General features: G+C 37.8%; 1 protein-coding gene across 1 annotated transcript in view; it reads right to left on the bottom strand.

Moving 5' to 3' along the window:
- Positions 1-6,550: 6,550 nt before the first annotated feature.
- CNTNAP5 (contactin associated protein family member 5) overlaps positions 6,551-16,913 on the bottom strand; it is a 286,664-nt gene continuing 276,301 nt past the window's right edge. The window contains exons 22-24 of the mRNA XM_071562346.1: positions 13,912-14,130; positions 8,534-8,605; positions 6,551-7,539 (exon numbers count right to left, since the gene is read on the bottom strand). Of these exons, the coding sequence (XP_071418447.1) occupies positions 7,343-7,539; positions 8,534-8,605; positions 13,912-14,130 (488 nt within the window). The 3' untranslated portion in view covers positions 6,551-7,342. The remainder of the gene's footprint in view (positions 7,540-8,533; positions 8,606-13,911; positions 14,131-16,913) is intronic.

Below are 16,913 nucleotides of genomic sequence, written 5' to 3'. Positions count from 1 at the left end.
CATTGGCAGCAATGACAAAACATATCAGAAAATGCTGTGCCTAAATGATGTAAGAAGGAACTGTAAAGGGCATGCAAAGTAAGTAAATAATTTCCCATGCAGAAATTGTATCAAATGGACTCTCTTCAGGGCTGTGGGATTCAAATTTGTGAAGAGAGTAATGACCAGCATATAAAGAAGCAAATGGTGTTGCACTGTGAGCAGCAGTCATTAGTTTACAGAAAAGCTGCCACAAGCATCCTAAATAAGGGAGGGATGGGGAGAGGAAAGTCTCTATGGAAACACCATTCTTTAGATCACCTGTGGTACCCAGGGTTTCATTAAATGTTATGATTGTTCGAGGGAAACCATCCCCAATTCTCCTTTGGGTTATCTGAGAGAGTACCAGTGACCTAACTGGAGAGATTTGGATTAGTATCAGCCAGAGCTCTGAAATCCTCTCCCAGATATGATGCACATCTCTGATACTTTACAGATCATCAGGACAATTAAGACTATGTTTTGGCATGCTAACTAGTGATTCATTCCATTGCAAAAATCAACCACCCAAAATACCTGAAATCCTCACATACACCTAATGGTTACCATGTGTGGCTTCCAACAACGTAATTTTTCTGAGAGCTTTTGTCTCCTTCACTGCCTTATCACAATTTTAGTTTGGAACATTAATGTCCCCATTTGCCTTTAGGATTCACCTAGGTGAGTATATCTCTGTGATGGAGGGCAGTCTCTCTTGTGGTTGAATGCACAGCTGACATTTTGGTTTCTATGACTGCCAGGAGAAAAATCATAATCTTAGTTAGATTTGTAAAACAAGTTCCACTGCCTCCTACCACCAATTTGATAGCTCCATATGTCAAAGAAAAAAGAGAGAAAAAGAAAACAGGTGAACTAGATATGGAGTGACACTATCAACACAAACTGTTGCCTTAATCCTTCCTTAGCTCGGCTTGTAGACTCAGTACATTATAAAACAACAAACAACGAGCTTACAAATTACAATAGTTCACCAGAAAGTGTGCTTTTTTCCCCAGTTTTTTTTTTTTGTCAGAGTAACTTAGTGCAAAAGATCACAAAAAATAAGTACCAATACATTGAAATATCCAAGCTCCTATATGCATGATACAAAATAAACAATTAAAAAAAAGCTACTTCAGATCAAAAGAACAATGTATTCAGAAGTCTCATGTACAAAAGGAGCATGGAGGAGAGGGCCGCCCACACCAAGAGAGGATATGAAGAACTTTTCACTGGGAAAGGAAGAGCAGCAAAGTGCAGAACCAAAGGGAACAAATCATGCTTTGACGCTGTGATAGTAACTTGTGAAGAAAACCTCCAAAACCTTCAAGGGCATGGTGCAATTTTAACTGTATTCAACCAAGAGACCGCCCACCAATCTCCTAAAGAGTCTGGATAAGGCCCCTGGTTTCGCAGGGATGTAACTGTATCAGTTGTCTTGTTTGATAAGTAGGTATTAAAAAATGGCATGAAAGCTTTGAAATAACACTTGTCTTAGAGAGTCTCACAAGGTCTCAGACTTTGCTCAAATCTTTTACAAAGTGCTGCTTTCTGAAAATGAATTAAAAACTCCCTTTGACTGTGAAAAACTGGCAGTGCAGAACAATCCTTGAATCTGTGGTCTTGTTTAGGATAAGCTTTGTGTAGGTGACATCAACAGACAGCAATGGCATGAAATGGGGGACCACAAACGGGTCAAGTTCTGTCTCCTCTACACTTGTTGAGGCGGAGGACATACATCATCTGCTTGGCTTACACTGATAAGAAGGGAGGATGATTTTGTTCTGAAGATGGGATTTTTTTTTCAGGGACTCAACTCATTGAGAACTTAGGGATTCTGGATGGGCACTTACTACAATTTGAAAAGCTAACAGGTATCAGACATTTCTGCTAGGGACTAACAGATGCAAGATATGACAGACAGGTGACTTGCATACTTACTGGAGCTGCAAAGATACCCTAGTTCATCTCAAACAGCACCAGACATGCAGGACCAGAAAGTCACCTGAGGCAGCAGAGTTAGCTTTACATTAGGAAATGTGTGGATCTGTCTATATGTACAATATCTGCCAAAGTTCCCACATGAGGCAAAAAAAGGCTATTGGATAGAGAATACATCGGAAGGAGAATTATCCTCTTCCAAGCCCTACAGATCACTGATTCGATTGTCACTGACCCAAATCAGCATTTTGACACTTGATCTTCATGTATTTGGCTAGAAGTAGACGCATGCATTTACCAGGTAGAGATGTCTACTGTAACGTTAGATGGAAGGAGGTGTCCTTCCTTGACCCCAGCTGTCATCTCAATTAAAAAAGTCACTTATAAGACCCGTGCAGATGCGTCTACTGGATGTGCAAAACTAGTGTAAAATTCCAATATGTAAGTAAATTCTGCTAGAAGTAGATAACCTATTGCCAGGAGACTACACTGTCTCTTTAATCAATGGAGAGAAAGATGCATTGCTAGTGATTCATTTAATCTTAAAGGATGTTTGAGACATTTGCCCTGTCCTCATTGACCACAGGGCTGGACTGGCACTGGATAACAACTGTAAAACAGGTAGCTGGTAAAACAAAATGCAAAATGAAACAAGCCCAGAAGATTCAGATAAAAGCAATATCCAAGCTCTTTCACAGGTCTAGGACTCAATCGTATGTTCAGCAAAATCGATAGCTGACTTCATTAGGAGAAGATTCATAACCCCTCACCATGGTGAAACAATATGATGTATTGATTGCTCCTCACCCAATATGTGAAATATGTGATCAGCTAAATGCTAATATAGTCAAAGATCTCATTAAAATAAGGATTTGGCTTACACTGTAAAAATTGAGCAATTGATAAATAGGATGAGCTATGTCTAGCTATATCAGGTTAAAATAAAGCAGAGAGAAAACATGTTTGTAATTTGACTATCATTTTTAACTTAAGTATCAGGGGCTTCTCATGACTGAAATAAATTTGATAGCAATACAACTCTATATGTCTGGTTTTCACAGTTATATCCACTCAGATGAGAATTGTGGTTTAGCCATTGTGAGATAAAAGTGTATATTTTGTTTGGCTTTTACACTGAAGATATACCCTAAGTGCTGAGCCATGGCAAGAGCAAGAAAAAATAAAAACAGTGTACATGTTAAAAATTAACCCAGAACACTCTGACTGTCTTGTCTCTAGTAAGCAAATAAGGACAGATGAAATACTAACTGCAAATTACATAGGTGACTTATTTAGGACCAACATTTTATTTCCAAAAGAGAAATGGGACTCAATTTTCAAAGGTACTTAAATGTCTTCTAGTATATTAAAACATTCCACAGCAAGGCAGAAACAGAAATTCAACTGAAATTAATTTGACTTAAATGCTCATCTTGTTTAGTCACTTTAGCTTTGTTCCACATCCTCAGGAGACTAAATTCCATTAAAAGCCCACCCTTCACCAAGGTGGCAGCCTATGTCATTCTGAAATTTAGTTGGATTTAGCTTTCTGAAGACAGCCTTCCTTTCTTTTCTATAGCCAGGCACTGGGATTCTCGGACAGTCCTTCTAGGCATCCAGCTCAGATTGCATGACTAAGAATCTTTATAAGCATGGCTGTTATTGGCCAAGTCTTTTCTGGAAAACAGGAATTTGCAGTGCCTAAATCCCTATCTAAGATACTTAGTAATTTCACAGTCTAAAAATCCCTGTCTCACAATAATATTTTTCAGACATTACATATCGTATCACCAAGAGTAAAAAAAAAGAGACATAGTATTCCTCTACCAGTCTCTTATTACAAAACTCATCTTGGGAGAAGGAAGAAAACTCAAAAAATGCCTCCAAACAGTTCTTGATAGTTTCAGATTTTCCACTGAAACAAAACATGACATTTTATGGATAAAAATTTTTATCCCCTATGTTTACTGAAAAATGTTATCTAGAATAATAGCTAAAAGAAAAAGGGAAACTATCAAATTTAAAGAGAAATTTTAACAAAAATAACAAAAAAGTTCTTTAATAAATGGGAAAAAGGCCTAATTTGAACTGCAGAAAATGAAAGCCATTTTAGACTAGTAAATTTTTTCAAAATTGTATTTCTGCTCTTTTTAAAAAATATTATTAATTGCCTTTAACTGGTACTGAAGGAAATTCAATTATACCTTCACTAAAGAACTTATTAATAGTAGGGTACTTCATATGCTACCTTTTAGCTGCCTTTTAATAAGAAGAATTTTAGCATCCTGATTTAGAAGTCCACATAAATGTGTTCATTGGTTCATTGTAGCATAAGAATATTCCCATCTCAGTACATCCATAAGTATAGATGCACGTCTCTGTATACTCACACAAGCATTTATGTGTTTGTAGGTCTTTCTTTTTACACACGCACACAAACACATAGGTAAATTTTCAAAGAGTTTTACCAGCCTAGGCTATATTAAAGGAGGACAAAGAAAAATGTACAAACCAACCACTTGACAGTGTTTTGCCAGATGCTGGCTGGCACAGAGCAATGCTGCTACATCTGCCCTCTGGCCCAGGACTGAGCCACTGAGCTGTATCTGAAACATTTCCAGCAACACTAATATCTATATTTGGTGATGAGAACTTTGTCCTCCTTGAGAAAGCTCAGCATCTTGTAGAATCATGGCTGAAAGCAATGTAGTTGCTTAAGAAATGAGAGGACTGTGCTTCATTGCTCAGTCTCCCTTTTCCAGCTACTCTGCTGCTGAAGCTGCTTTGCACTTTGTAGTAATTTTATCCCTGGAAACTAACATGTAGGAAAGCAGAAATAATGTTTTGTATCTGTTAGTTCATCTAGAGAAAAATACAGACCTGGGGGCTTTCCCCTCCTTCCTATTCCATTCTTCATAAAGCCAATTAAGCACACTGGGATTTCAGAGATGTCTCACACAGAGGTCACTTCAGAAAAGATGACTCAAATGTGGGCAGAGGAGCCCATGAACTCTCTTATTCCTCCCCTCCTGCCATGCCAAACAAAGCAGCTTCATCTGGGGAAGGAAGGAAACAAGATAATTGCTTTGCCAGGATTTTACTGCAAAAGATAAAGCAATGTAAAGGCAATCAGCTAATCACAGATCACAGATTATTCTGAGTTGGAAGGGACCCACAAGAATCATCAAGTCCAGTTCTCAAGTGAATGTCATATACAGGGATATAAACCCACAACTTTGGCACCATGCTCTAACCAGCTGAGCTAATCTCAGGATCATGAGTCCATTATTACACATTTCATCACGCAGAAACTCTCTCAAGTAATTTTGTGTCATGCAAACAGCCAGCATGTGGCAACAGGGCTGCTGTTGACCACGGCTGAGGAAGACTTACACAAATACTAATTTCAACATAAATTGCTATATAAAATTGCTCAGTTAAGAGCTGGCCTCACATATTCCTCTTCACATGACAATGATAAAATTCTAAGATTACTTTCTCTTCACTGGACATTCCAAAAGAAGTTGTGAAGAATCACCATATCCAAACTCTCATTTATTTACTCATCCTTACCTTTTCTCCCCTCTTATAAAAAAAACCCAAATAAACAGCTACATACCTTTGCAATGCACTGCCTAGAAAAATAGCACCTGTTGCATGTGTAAGCTCATTTCTAGTTTGTTGTGAGTTATTACCACATACTGTGATTCTTTGATTTTAATCTATATAAAAAGGATCCTCATGAGGAAACCCCAGGATGACTGCACAAGGGTGTAGGGCAAAGAAAGAGATTCAGCTGTACAAATATTTGTTTTGAATTAATCCTTATCAAGCATATGGCAATAAAAAAGTTTTTTTTTGCTTTAACTGTAGGTTTCATTCAACTTCTGTCAGGAATCTTCATGTCTGACAGAAAGTTCTACATGCTCTTCAGAAGCCCTGAGAAGGCAGATGTTTCACAGACACAAAAGGGTGTGCAAAACCTCAGTTGCTGGGATTTCTCCATTTCTGACCCTTAGGATGTCTGTGACTGACTAGATGGTTTTTCAACCTCACATCATAACCATGCAGTACAAGTAATATGGGTAGAATTCAAGTCTTCAGTATTGTTCTCAATCAGAAAAGAACAGAAGACTTTAGAAAACAGGAAAGAAGATTAATTTGAAGTAAGAATATCAGGATCTTTTTTGCTTCCCTAATGTTCTCCCTAGTAAACAGGGTTGATCAAATATTCATCTTTTCAGATGTGACATCAGACCTCTATTTAGCTTTGGAGAAGGTATTCCAATTTCTACAAACAGGAGATACCAATCAATCTTACATGCAGTTTTGGGAGGGGTTTTTCAGTATTTGGATTTATTTTTTCTTTTTTTTAGAAGAACTTGCAGAAGGTGTAAGTCATATTTAAAATTTAACTATTTTTGGTTTTTTTCTCTATGTACTTCTTTTCCACAGCGGCAACAGTGTTTAACCTCAGTGCATGATAATCCTTCATATGGCATGAACAGGCATATGCTGCATTTCTAAAATTTCAGACAAATATAGAGCACCTAAGTCCTAGCAGCTTCCTAAAACCCTTGGAGATTCAAGCTACTATTTTCCATGCTTCAGCTAGAGTTATGCTAGAGTATGTTTGGTCTACATAGCCAGCCTTATGAGATGGAGGTGAAAGAGGTGAATGGGAATGATATTTATTGTTGATACATATATTTTGGAAAAGTACTGAGAAGCCTAAAAGTTACAGTAAAAGGACAGGAGGTCGGGGGAAGGAGCTTAATGAGGACAGTTTTATTTTCCTTTATGTCATACCAGCTTCTCAACTGAAATAAATTAAAGTAACACCATTTAAATCAACAGACAATATATCAATTATTAACAATTGAGAATTTGGCCAGGTCTTTATGATTGTTGAAAATGAGCCCATGAAATAAATCAGCTGTTTTGGTCTCATTCTTTCCCTCTATCCTGTCCCAGTACCTGTAGAGCTATGTGTTCAACTACTTTACCTGTACTTTACATATTCCAGCTCTAGTGTAAAAGTGATGACTTAAATGGCTCCAGAGAAAAAAACACAAATAAATGTAGGGACTTTGAAACATCCAAGAACTGACAGCAGACACGAGGTGTGAATGTGGATCTTATTTTGTGTAAGGTGGGATAACAGTTCTCTTGAGCTGCAGAAGTAAACTGTGATTGCCAGGTTCTTGTGCAGAGAATGAGGCACTGTGATTGTTCTCAGTGTTTCCTGTGCAGGGCGGTCTTTTCCAAATGGAATAGCAAAAAAAGAGTGATTAAAAAAAATTAAAAAAGAAAAAAGGAAGGAATAAAGGAATAAAGAAAGGAAGGTTAGGGGAGTAAGAGTAAGAATAAATTGCATTGTCCATCAGATAAAATATTCCCGTTTGCACTCGCTCACTGTGTTCTGTAAGTCAATGTCAGCTTTGAAGGAGCTCTCGAGGTTTTCTGGGTATTCCTTCTCCTTTTTCTGGCTACTTCGATGTGTTTGTTTGTGCTGATAGAGGAACCTGCTCATGATGGCAATGATGCAAAAGATGATGAATATCACAACTGCTATTACACCTGTAAAGGGGTAAAGAAAGGAAGGATAGAAAATAGTAAATACCAAAACAAAAAGCCTGATTGCTTCAAAAATGCATCACCAATGCACAGCAGCTATAATAGATCAGTTCATCTCAGTCGGGACACAGCCATATGCCTCTATCACACCCTCCCTGGTAGTTGTTATTTCTATTTTGTCACCTAAAGAACACTTAAAGCAGCAAGTATTGATGTAATTCACCTAATTTCCATCAAATTCTGCTTTCACTAGAGTGGGTTCAGTGTGTTTGCTTTTAAAAAGCTAGATTTGTATGTTCATTCATAATCTTGCTCTGTCGTATTTTCTTCTGTGTTATCTCTGGAAACCTTGCATGAGCCTTGTACTTTGGTTTATAGCTTCTAGATATTATCAAAGGCAGTTCGTTACAGGGCATCTTATAAAATAAACAGAGATAAATTGTCTTCTAGGCTGTTAAAGGAAAATTTAAGCCTACATGAAATTATGAGGATGATTTTCTCTAGTATATAAATACTTCCATATGACCTAGTATATAAATATTTCCATACAACCTGTTGAGTTCCACTACACCACCAGATTGCAGACAGAGCTCAAGAAATATGAGATATGTGAATACTGTGTAGAGGGTCTCATCAGAAGTGTGTGTAAAACTATTACTAGTTAGCTGGGTCCAACACAGAATCACATGGAATTAGAGAATCACTGGGACCTCTAGAGGTCATCTTGTCCAAATTCCCTGCTCAAGCAACAGAGTTTGGTTATGTTTCAGAAGATTCAGGTTCTTGGTTGTCCATGTGTGGCCACAGCAATCCATAATGCACCTGCCTACCTAGGTAGCTTGATACAGGTATCTGCTAATAAATAGAACAAATACTAGGCCTGCATCAGATTACAAAAAAGCTTCAGCTAGATTTAATGGGGCCCAGATTTAAAGTCTCCTAGAAGTCTGCCTTGACAGAATTATTTTTCCACTGTAATCTTTAAAATCAAAGTTACCTCCAATCACAGCTGAATCACTTCTGACTGCATTGGTGAGAGGTTCTCTTTCATCTGTCTTCCCAAAAGGATCTGCAGTTGGTTAAACAAAACAGAACTTATTTTCTGTATAAACTGTGTTCATTTTCTCTGTGTCTTAGACAGAAGTGTCCTTCTACTCTCATGAATCCTAATCTGTTTTCCAAAGATATGATTTGGGGGATTGGAGAACTGAACCAGAAAGCTGTGAAAATAAAGTGAGTTTGCAGAACAATTTTCTTCTACACCTTAAGGAACAAAGTTTGTTTGGGGATATATTTAAAAGGAAACAGAAAGACTCACACTAACATCTGAAAGTGATGTTTTAGTTTATCAGATGAATCAGAAAGACATTTGAACTAAATAGCCCACTGGGAGCTTTTCTCAGTCAGAGCTGTGTTCTTATTTTTTTTGTTACTTAAGAAACAATATCAGAAAGAAACCAAAGGAAAGGGATGCTAGACAGATTTAGACTTGACCTATGTCTATAGATACAGATATACAAGCTGATTTCAATGCCATGAAGAGAAGCAGTCTTTTCCTGAGACCGCTTCTTGGAAGGGATGACTTTTATCTTCATGGCAGAAATGCAGTGGTCATATTGGATCCAAACCAGAGAGGGATCAATAATTAATTCCTATATTAAAGGCTCCTTGATGTTCGAGCTCTCTTGTACACTGTCTTTAAATGACTATCATTGAAACACTGAGTCAAACAGCCCACATGCTGTTTCAAATTCAGATCCAAATCTGAGAGGTCAAGCCCTTCCTCAAGTCAGTGGAGTTACAGCAGTGTACTTACTTTTTAGTCATGCATTTTTCAAAAAATGCCATGTTTTCTACTGCTAACTGAATCCAGCTTTTCTGCACCTTTGCATTTCTCCCTTCGGCTTACCCCCTCCTTTGACAGGATTCATATTTGTGTTTCTCTCTTTTACAAGCCTTTAGAGAATGTATGTATGTAGGGAGTTAGGGAGCAGTGTCTCTGCTATATGTTATATAATGATTTGCCAAACTGATCTTTCGGATGCAAGAGGTGGACGCCTAACAGAAATTTGGTGTAGCAAGGTTTACTGTAATTGTACATCCTTGCCTGAGCACCTGACTCAATCACATTTTGGCATGCCATTGCTGAAGAAGATACTTTTTATTGAAACAGGCAACAATTTCATATTTGTGCATCAGGTGGTCTGAATTTGTAACAATGGTGGCTCTGGGCTATTTAGGTTTTTAAAGCGCACACTTTTTCCTTATTCTCTAAATCACTGATACTGGTCCCAAAGAGGTGCAAAAGGCACAAGCATCAAAGAGACCTTGATGTTTTAAAAGATGCAACTCTATATGCTAGTTTTAGGGGTAGAAGGATTTCTAACGAAACACACCCATACTGAAAGTCAGGGTTACCCATATCCAGAGTCCATTGATGGAGCTACAGACACAAAAGGGACTTCTGGGGCCAACTGAACACCTCCAATACATCCACTGCCAACATGAATGGAAATTTTCAATGACAGATTTGAACACTCAGGCTGAGAACTATTTATAAGAGTTCCCTTGCTTGGATATTGTGTGCCTAGAGTGTTATTCCCAAGAAACAAATAGTCATAGCAATGCTTCATCTCATCGACAAATAGTCATAGCAATGCTTCATCTCATTTGTGGGACTGCAATGGGAATAAAAACGTATTTTTACACATAAATACATATAGCATCATAGAAAAGTTTATGTTGGAAAGCAAATCTGAGGGTTATTTAGCTTCATCTCAGGCCTTTGAGCCTAAGCTCAAAACAGGGCCAAATTCATAATTAGATCAGGGCTGGTAATAATTTTGTACATCACGGGTAGATCAATCTTGCTTTATTTTTCAGTATCTCCAAGTTAGTTTTATATATCAAAATTAGTAATTTAGATGCTTTTTATTTAGTCAAAGAGGAAAAGAATCTAAAAATACTTTATACCCTAAGATGGCTGTCAGTGACTGACACTGTAACTCATCAACTTCTTGACACAAACTAGAAGAGGAAAGCAACCATTATTTGAGACTCAGAATTATTTACCTTTCAAAGTCTGGAAGCTTGGTGAGGTATTGCTTTACTCAAGCCCTCAGCAGATGTCAGTGTAATCAGTTACAATTAAAAAATCACATCTGTTCTACAACACTCCTCCTCTACTAGAGAAAAATCTATAGCTGGTATCCAGTGCATGGTCTCAGTCAAAAAGAATAATGAAGAACTATTAACTATGTATGAAAAAGCATGAAATTAAATTTCTACTTTAAAAAAACTATATGAGGCATTATATGTGCCTAAAAGATCATGTAAGATTTGACACTAAATGTGACTAGCACTCCACTGTATTTTGGCTACTGTTAACAGCCAGAAAAGTGTTGAAGATCAGTTTCAGAATGGAGGCCAACAGACACTGGCCTTAAGAATTAACTTTGCTTGGAAAATAAAATCAGAATACAAGGAGAGGAGGGTTTGTAATGGTGTAGCAGATGGCTTCTAACAGCAGAACCAGCCAAGAAAAAAAATCAAAACCAACAACTGGGTCTCATGTGAGACCTTAACAGGACATTCTCTTCCTTTTAGATACAACTGAGGATGGAAGCCCTGCTGACGTCAAAAGGCCCCTCTACAAATCATCTAGTTCAAACCCCTACTTGTATCAGAGTCTACTACAGCAAGTTTGTCAGGGCTGTATCCATTTGAGGTTTGAATGTATCTAAGGATAAAGACTTCACAACCTCTCTGGGCCTCATGCCACCTTTGCTGGATTTCCTGCTTATTGGGATAGACCATTCTTGATCCCAGGGAAGTTGATTCTGGAAACAGTTCTCCTGGATCCTTCTCCTCACCAGGGCTGTATCTCATGGGATTCTTCCAAGGAGGTCCATGAGCAGGTCAAAGGTTATTCTGCTGAATTCTGGGATTGCAGTCATGCTCGTGCTTTCCAATTTTTTTTCTTTCCTCCGAGGATCATGAACTTCACCATCTAATTGTTGCTACAGCCAAGGCTATTCTGGCATATCTCCAGTCAGTTACAACTTGTTTGCAAATACCAGGTCCAGTACAAATAGCAGAGTGAGACACAGACTTCACTGTTTATAGTGCATTTCAGAAGCAAAATATTTCTGTGAAGTTTCTGACTTAAAAAAGTATTTCACAATTTTTACTTTAAATGCATGCTCTTCAGCTAAGTAGAGAGACAGCTCGAGACTCCACTGTTCACAGAGCTGAATCTGCTCCGTTATTTTTAAAGTATTTTGTTATTAAGAAAAGATAGCACAGTAAAAGTCCATTATCTCTAAGCCATCAATGTAAAGTTCAGAATACCAAAATCTCTACATGTGCCTCAGGAAGGAAGAAGATGATCTGCTGATCTTTGCTAAATATCAAACCCACAGTAAGTCACCTTTCATTCCCTGTTTCCTAATCAGAAAGCATGTATTCGGATAACTGAGCCATGAGTGAATGGATTTTATTCCTTATCTGTCTGGGAGGAAACTTTCTTGAACACAAGTATTCCTTTCTGAAGGAAATAGCTTCAATTGTTTTCAAGTTATAAATATAGAAAGCTTTTTTCACACATTTAAAGAGTCTTCCTAGAGGGCTTTTTTGTTGTATCTGTACATTATAAAATAGACACAGGCATGTACAGTCTCCTTTGAAGTTCTATTTTTCTTCTCAGACACTCAATAATGAGAAATTGGGAAGCGATGAACTGAGATATGAGCAGTAAATTTGAAAGTTATTCCATAACTGTTTTCTTTTTATTTCTTAAAATGTGTCCTTTTCATATATAAATGTAATTTTCAAGTACATCTATACAAAGAATAATTTGCTACAAATTGGAATCTTTTTTAACAAGAATCCACCGCCCAGTGCTCTTACTGTAGCATTTAAAGACATGAAGTCTTCAAAAATCACTCTTTCTAAAGATCTTATTCAGGCTTTAATCAAATCCAGTGTGAATAGTGAGACAGTAATGTCAGTTAATTCATCATATTGAGAGGAAATACTATTTTAGAGCACAGAGTGGCAAAGACAGGCATGAGCTTTTATAATAATTCTGCATTTCTGATGTAACAGTGCTTAACCTTGACAATACAGTGCAACTGATTGTATGCTTTAAATATTTAAGTCCAAATGCTACACCCTGCTCTGTCTTCTGTCCTGCAGTTCTGAGGCTCAAGTTTTACTGTTTGCTAAACTCTTCAGAAAAATGAGATCATCAAGGTGACAGATCACAGGGCAAAGAGTTCATATTTTCAGTATCACTGCCCATTCAGTACTCTGAAGACACATTTCTTCCATGTGTCAGAGTAGATACCTTAGACAACTCCAGGCAGTATGAAAGTGGGGGGGCTGGGGAGAGGCACATGCACACTGGCAGCCGCTCTTAAGAGTAATCAGCAGCCTTTTTCCCTATGCAGAATGCTAATAGCATCATTTGTTTTCTGCTGAATATCTTAGGCAGAAGCTGCGGGAAATAGGGATTTGATGCAAGGACAAATGTCAAAAGAATTGTATTAGGATCTAAACCAGAGTTTTATTAGTTATCAAAAAAGAGAAAGTGGCTCTATAGGTCAAGGGGCCAAAAGCAGCCCTTAATTTGTACCCCTTTCTGGTCATTAAGAATTCTGCCACATCCACTGGTGACTAAAGCAGTAACTTGATTGTTTCTGTTCATGGTGACAACACTTCCAGCTGCTCTCAGTCTCCTTCTCTGCATACAAATTCACAAATGCAAAATACTTAAGATTCCCAGAGGACAGTTTCAAGATTGCAAAAGATATATAAACTATTGGGACTATTTTACTGGTACTGCTCAAGTAGTGCTCTTTCACTTTAGCCTGAGAGAATGAAGTACAAGTGTTCAATGGAAGTCACACACATGTGTCAAGGGGTTTTCACAAGAGTTTTCATTTGTTTTTGCTAGGGTGGGAACAAATTTGACTTGTTTGTTTTCTGACTTCTATTGCTACATTACTAGTGGGATTTATGTTCTCCTTGGAGATCTAAAGCACTGGAGTTATCTGGAGTGGACAGGAATGGCAAATCATGTGCACAGCAATACTCCCATGCTGTTTCAACCAGGGCTTTGGGACATTTTTGTTTGTTCTAGGCATGTTTTAGACAATCCAGGCACTTGGTCTGAAAATTTTGTTTCAGAACAATGACTGTTAAAGGAGCCTTGACTAATCCTGGAGCCCATTCTCCATAGTCCCAATTCTGAGAGAAAAGACAGCTTCCCAGTTCCAATATTTATACTGTCAAAATTGCATTACAGCAAAAAGGAAGAAATCCTCACACTACAGTATCATTTAAACTCCCCATTTCCCTCTTGGCAGGACATACCTGATGAGGAATATATCGTGGTTGCTGTGTTCACATCAGCTTCCATTATGGATGCACAGTTGGATTCAGTCAAGGAACCTTTGACAGTCACGGGAGCAACGGTGGGATGGCGCAAGGCAGCTTTCAGTGGAGCAATGTGGTTGTACTGAACAGAGGACAGACAGCCAGTGAAACCATAGGCATTTGCCTTTGAGACTTCAGGGTCCAGTGATAAACTATCTGCACCACAACAGAAAAACACACCGGGAATGAACTGTTTTAGGCAGGCATTAAGAAAATGAATCCTTTTTTTCCTTACCCACCCATTTTACTTCTGTTCAACACAGTTTCAACTGTTCAGGTACTCCTTCAGCAGACTACAAGTTCTCCCTGGCCTAACCCATAAGGTTCCCAATCCCAGTCCTTCCTCTGCAATGGTACTTACATTGAGTCAAGTTGGCTTGGACATAAAAGCCTGAACTATGCTTCTTTTGTCATCTATTTTCTCTACTGTCTGGACAATATCTAGCATATCACAGCTACAAAACATGACAATAACAATAATATTAACAACAAACAACACTAAATACCACAGGATTCTGGGGATAATGCTCTTTAACTCTTTTTGCATCTGTTAACAACAAACATAGTTTCACAGCTATTGACTGTATCTTCAAAGCCTTCTGCCTCTTCCACTCTTTGAATGAAGGACCCTGATCTCTACTGTCTATCATACAATGCTTCATGTGGCCTAATACTGAATGACTTGCTAACACAGGTTTCCACTCTTTTTCAAGAGTTTACTGTTGGAATTTTCTGATGCACCTATTCATGTACTACTGTTTTACATTCAGAATTCCTAGGAATCCTCCTAGCTATGACTCAGGCTTCGACTCTGTTAGCCCCATTTGACTGATAAAATAAAGAGCAAAACTACACCTCTTCTTATCTAACTAAAACGAAAACAAATGTCTCTGTGTTACAGTGTTATGTTTGAAGATGAGATAGCACAACTAACTTCTCTGTTGGTATGTGTTAATTTAAATTTCACAAAGAGAAAACAAATCAAAGGTAAGGGTATTTTATTTAATCATAGAATCATTGAATGGTTTGGGTTGGAAGGAACCTTAAAGATCATGTAGTTCCAAGCCCCCTGCCATAGGCAGGGTTGCTCAGTGTCCCACACAACTTGTCCTTGAACCCCCCCAGGGGTGGGGAATCCATACCTTCTCTGGGCAACCTGTTTCAGTGCCTCACCACTTTCACAGTCAAGAATTTAGTTCCAAAAGTTTTAATATTGAAGATTGTTTGAAAAAGTCAGGGAAGGACAGTGAAGCCATCTTCCATTTTCTCCAAGCTCTCATTTATTTACTTTCCAGAAAATGAAATTCATACTTCTCAGAGGAGTCAAACCTAATGGGCTTTATATCCAAGTCAAACAAGAGAAAAAACTACAAATGCACATATACACAGTATCTAAACTTATTCAAATTCTTAAAAATTACCTGCTAACACAACAAACTTCTAGCATGAAAAGTTTTGAGCATGCAGCCAATGATATTGGAAAATAAGGACTCCAAGCTTTTCAAGTTTGTTTTTAAATTTTGAAAGAATATGATGTTAAATTTTAAAATAAGGTCAAATTTTTCCATTATCATTTCAATGCAATGATTTTACAAACTTTCAGGATACAGGGAAAAAAAACCAGACCTTCTCTTAAAGCTGATATTTCTACCTTAATTACATAAACTTCTTTTATGTACAAGAAAATACAGAGAAAACTCAAAGCTAGCCCACATCACATATTATTTTTGTGCTCAAGATCTGTGACTGTTATGCCAAACAGTTAGAGGGAATTTGCCAAGGAGGTTTTATAATTCTGTTCGTGAGTCTTCATGGAAGTAAAACATGGAAGAGTTTGGCTGTTTCTCAGCAAAGCAAGGTAAAGTACAAGTTTGCTCTCCCAGGGGTCTTACAGGAGAGATGCTCAGTCTGCAGAGCTGTCACTAAAACAGCCTCTGGGCTGTAAGAGAAATAGTAAGGGAAACAGTGAGGCTTTGCCCCTGGAAAAACTGTAGTCTTACAGAGGTTCACATTCGCTGTTCCTAAAGTGTGTAGGAATTGACTTCATTCCGGTTTTTAATGAGATTTTGGTTGAGACGTTATAAAATAGACAAAGAAATTTTTCCAAGATCCTGCAAGAAGGTTTATATATATACTAAAAGACTGATTTACAGTATTTGCTGTCTTTGTTGGATTTATAAAACCCTTTGTAAACATTCCTACTCTCAGCCTTTATTGTTTTCTTAGTTCTGACACAAAAGGTGAATTTATTGGTATCTTTTATACATCAGGCAATCTAAGTTGCTCTGTTCTGCCCCAATGTGAAAAAGGAAAAGCCAAAGAAATAATGATTTCCTTTTTCATGGTACAGTAGTTTGAAAACTCTAAGATTCAATACTTTTGAAGGTGTTTTTAAAAGTTACATAAAGAACCAATTCCAGGAGTCTTTTGTCATAGTAAGCTTTGCATGAATGAGAACTAGGAGATTTGTTGTTGAAAGACTTTGAAATTTGAAAAAAAAAAATCGAACAAATCAAAACCAACCTGAGAGTCCTCTGGTAAAAATCCCACATGCACAGAAACAGTTTGCTTTATTATACAGCTTTAGGTGTGTGTCTAATGTCTGTCACAAAGGGAGGCTTTCACTGTTTTCAACAAGAAAGCTGCACAACTTGGATGTGAATGACTTGTGGTGCCCTCTGAATTCTTGAGAGGATAATGTAAATCTGTGATTATGACATGATTACCTGTATGAAAAGCTTATGAAAGGCCACTCTGTCCCTTGGAGTCTTTACATCACAATAAAATGTTTATCCAAAAGGTATTTTCACTACATGACACAGCGCTCTGTACAAGAAGCAACTCAGTGAAGTTGCAAGGTCTGTGTTGCAGCAAGGTCATATGAAACTTCAGTGGCCTTCCTCCAACCTGGTATTGCTGTGAATCTTTCCATGCATTTC

This window comes from Pithys albifrons, chromosome 8 (assembly GCF_047495875.1).
Source record: "Pithys albifrons albifrons isolate INPA30051 chromosome 8, PitAlb_v1, whole genome shotgun sequence".
NCBI classification, from domain to species: domain Eukaryota; kingdom Metazoa; phylum Chordata; class Aves; order Passeriformes; family Thamnophilidae; genus Pithys; species Pithys albifrons.
This window is presented reverse-complemented; position numbering and strand designations above follow the sequence as displayed.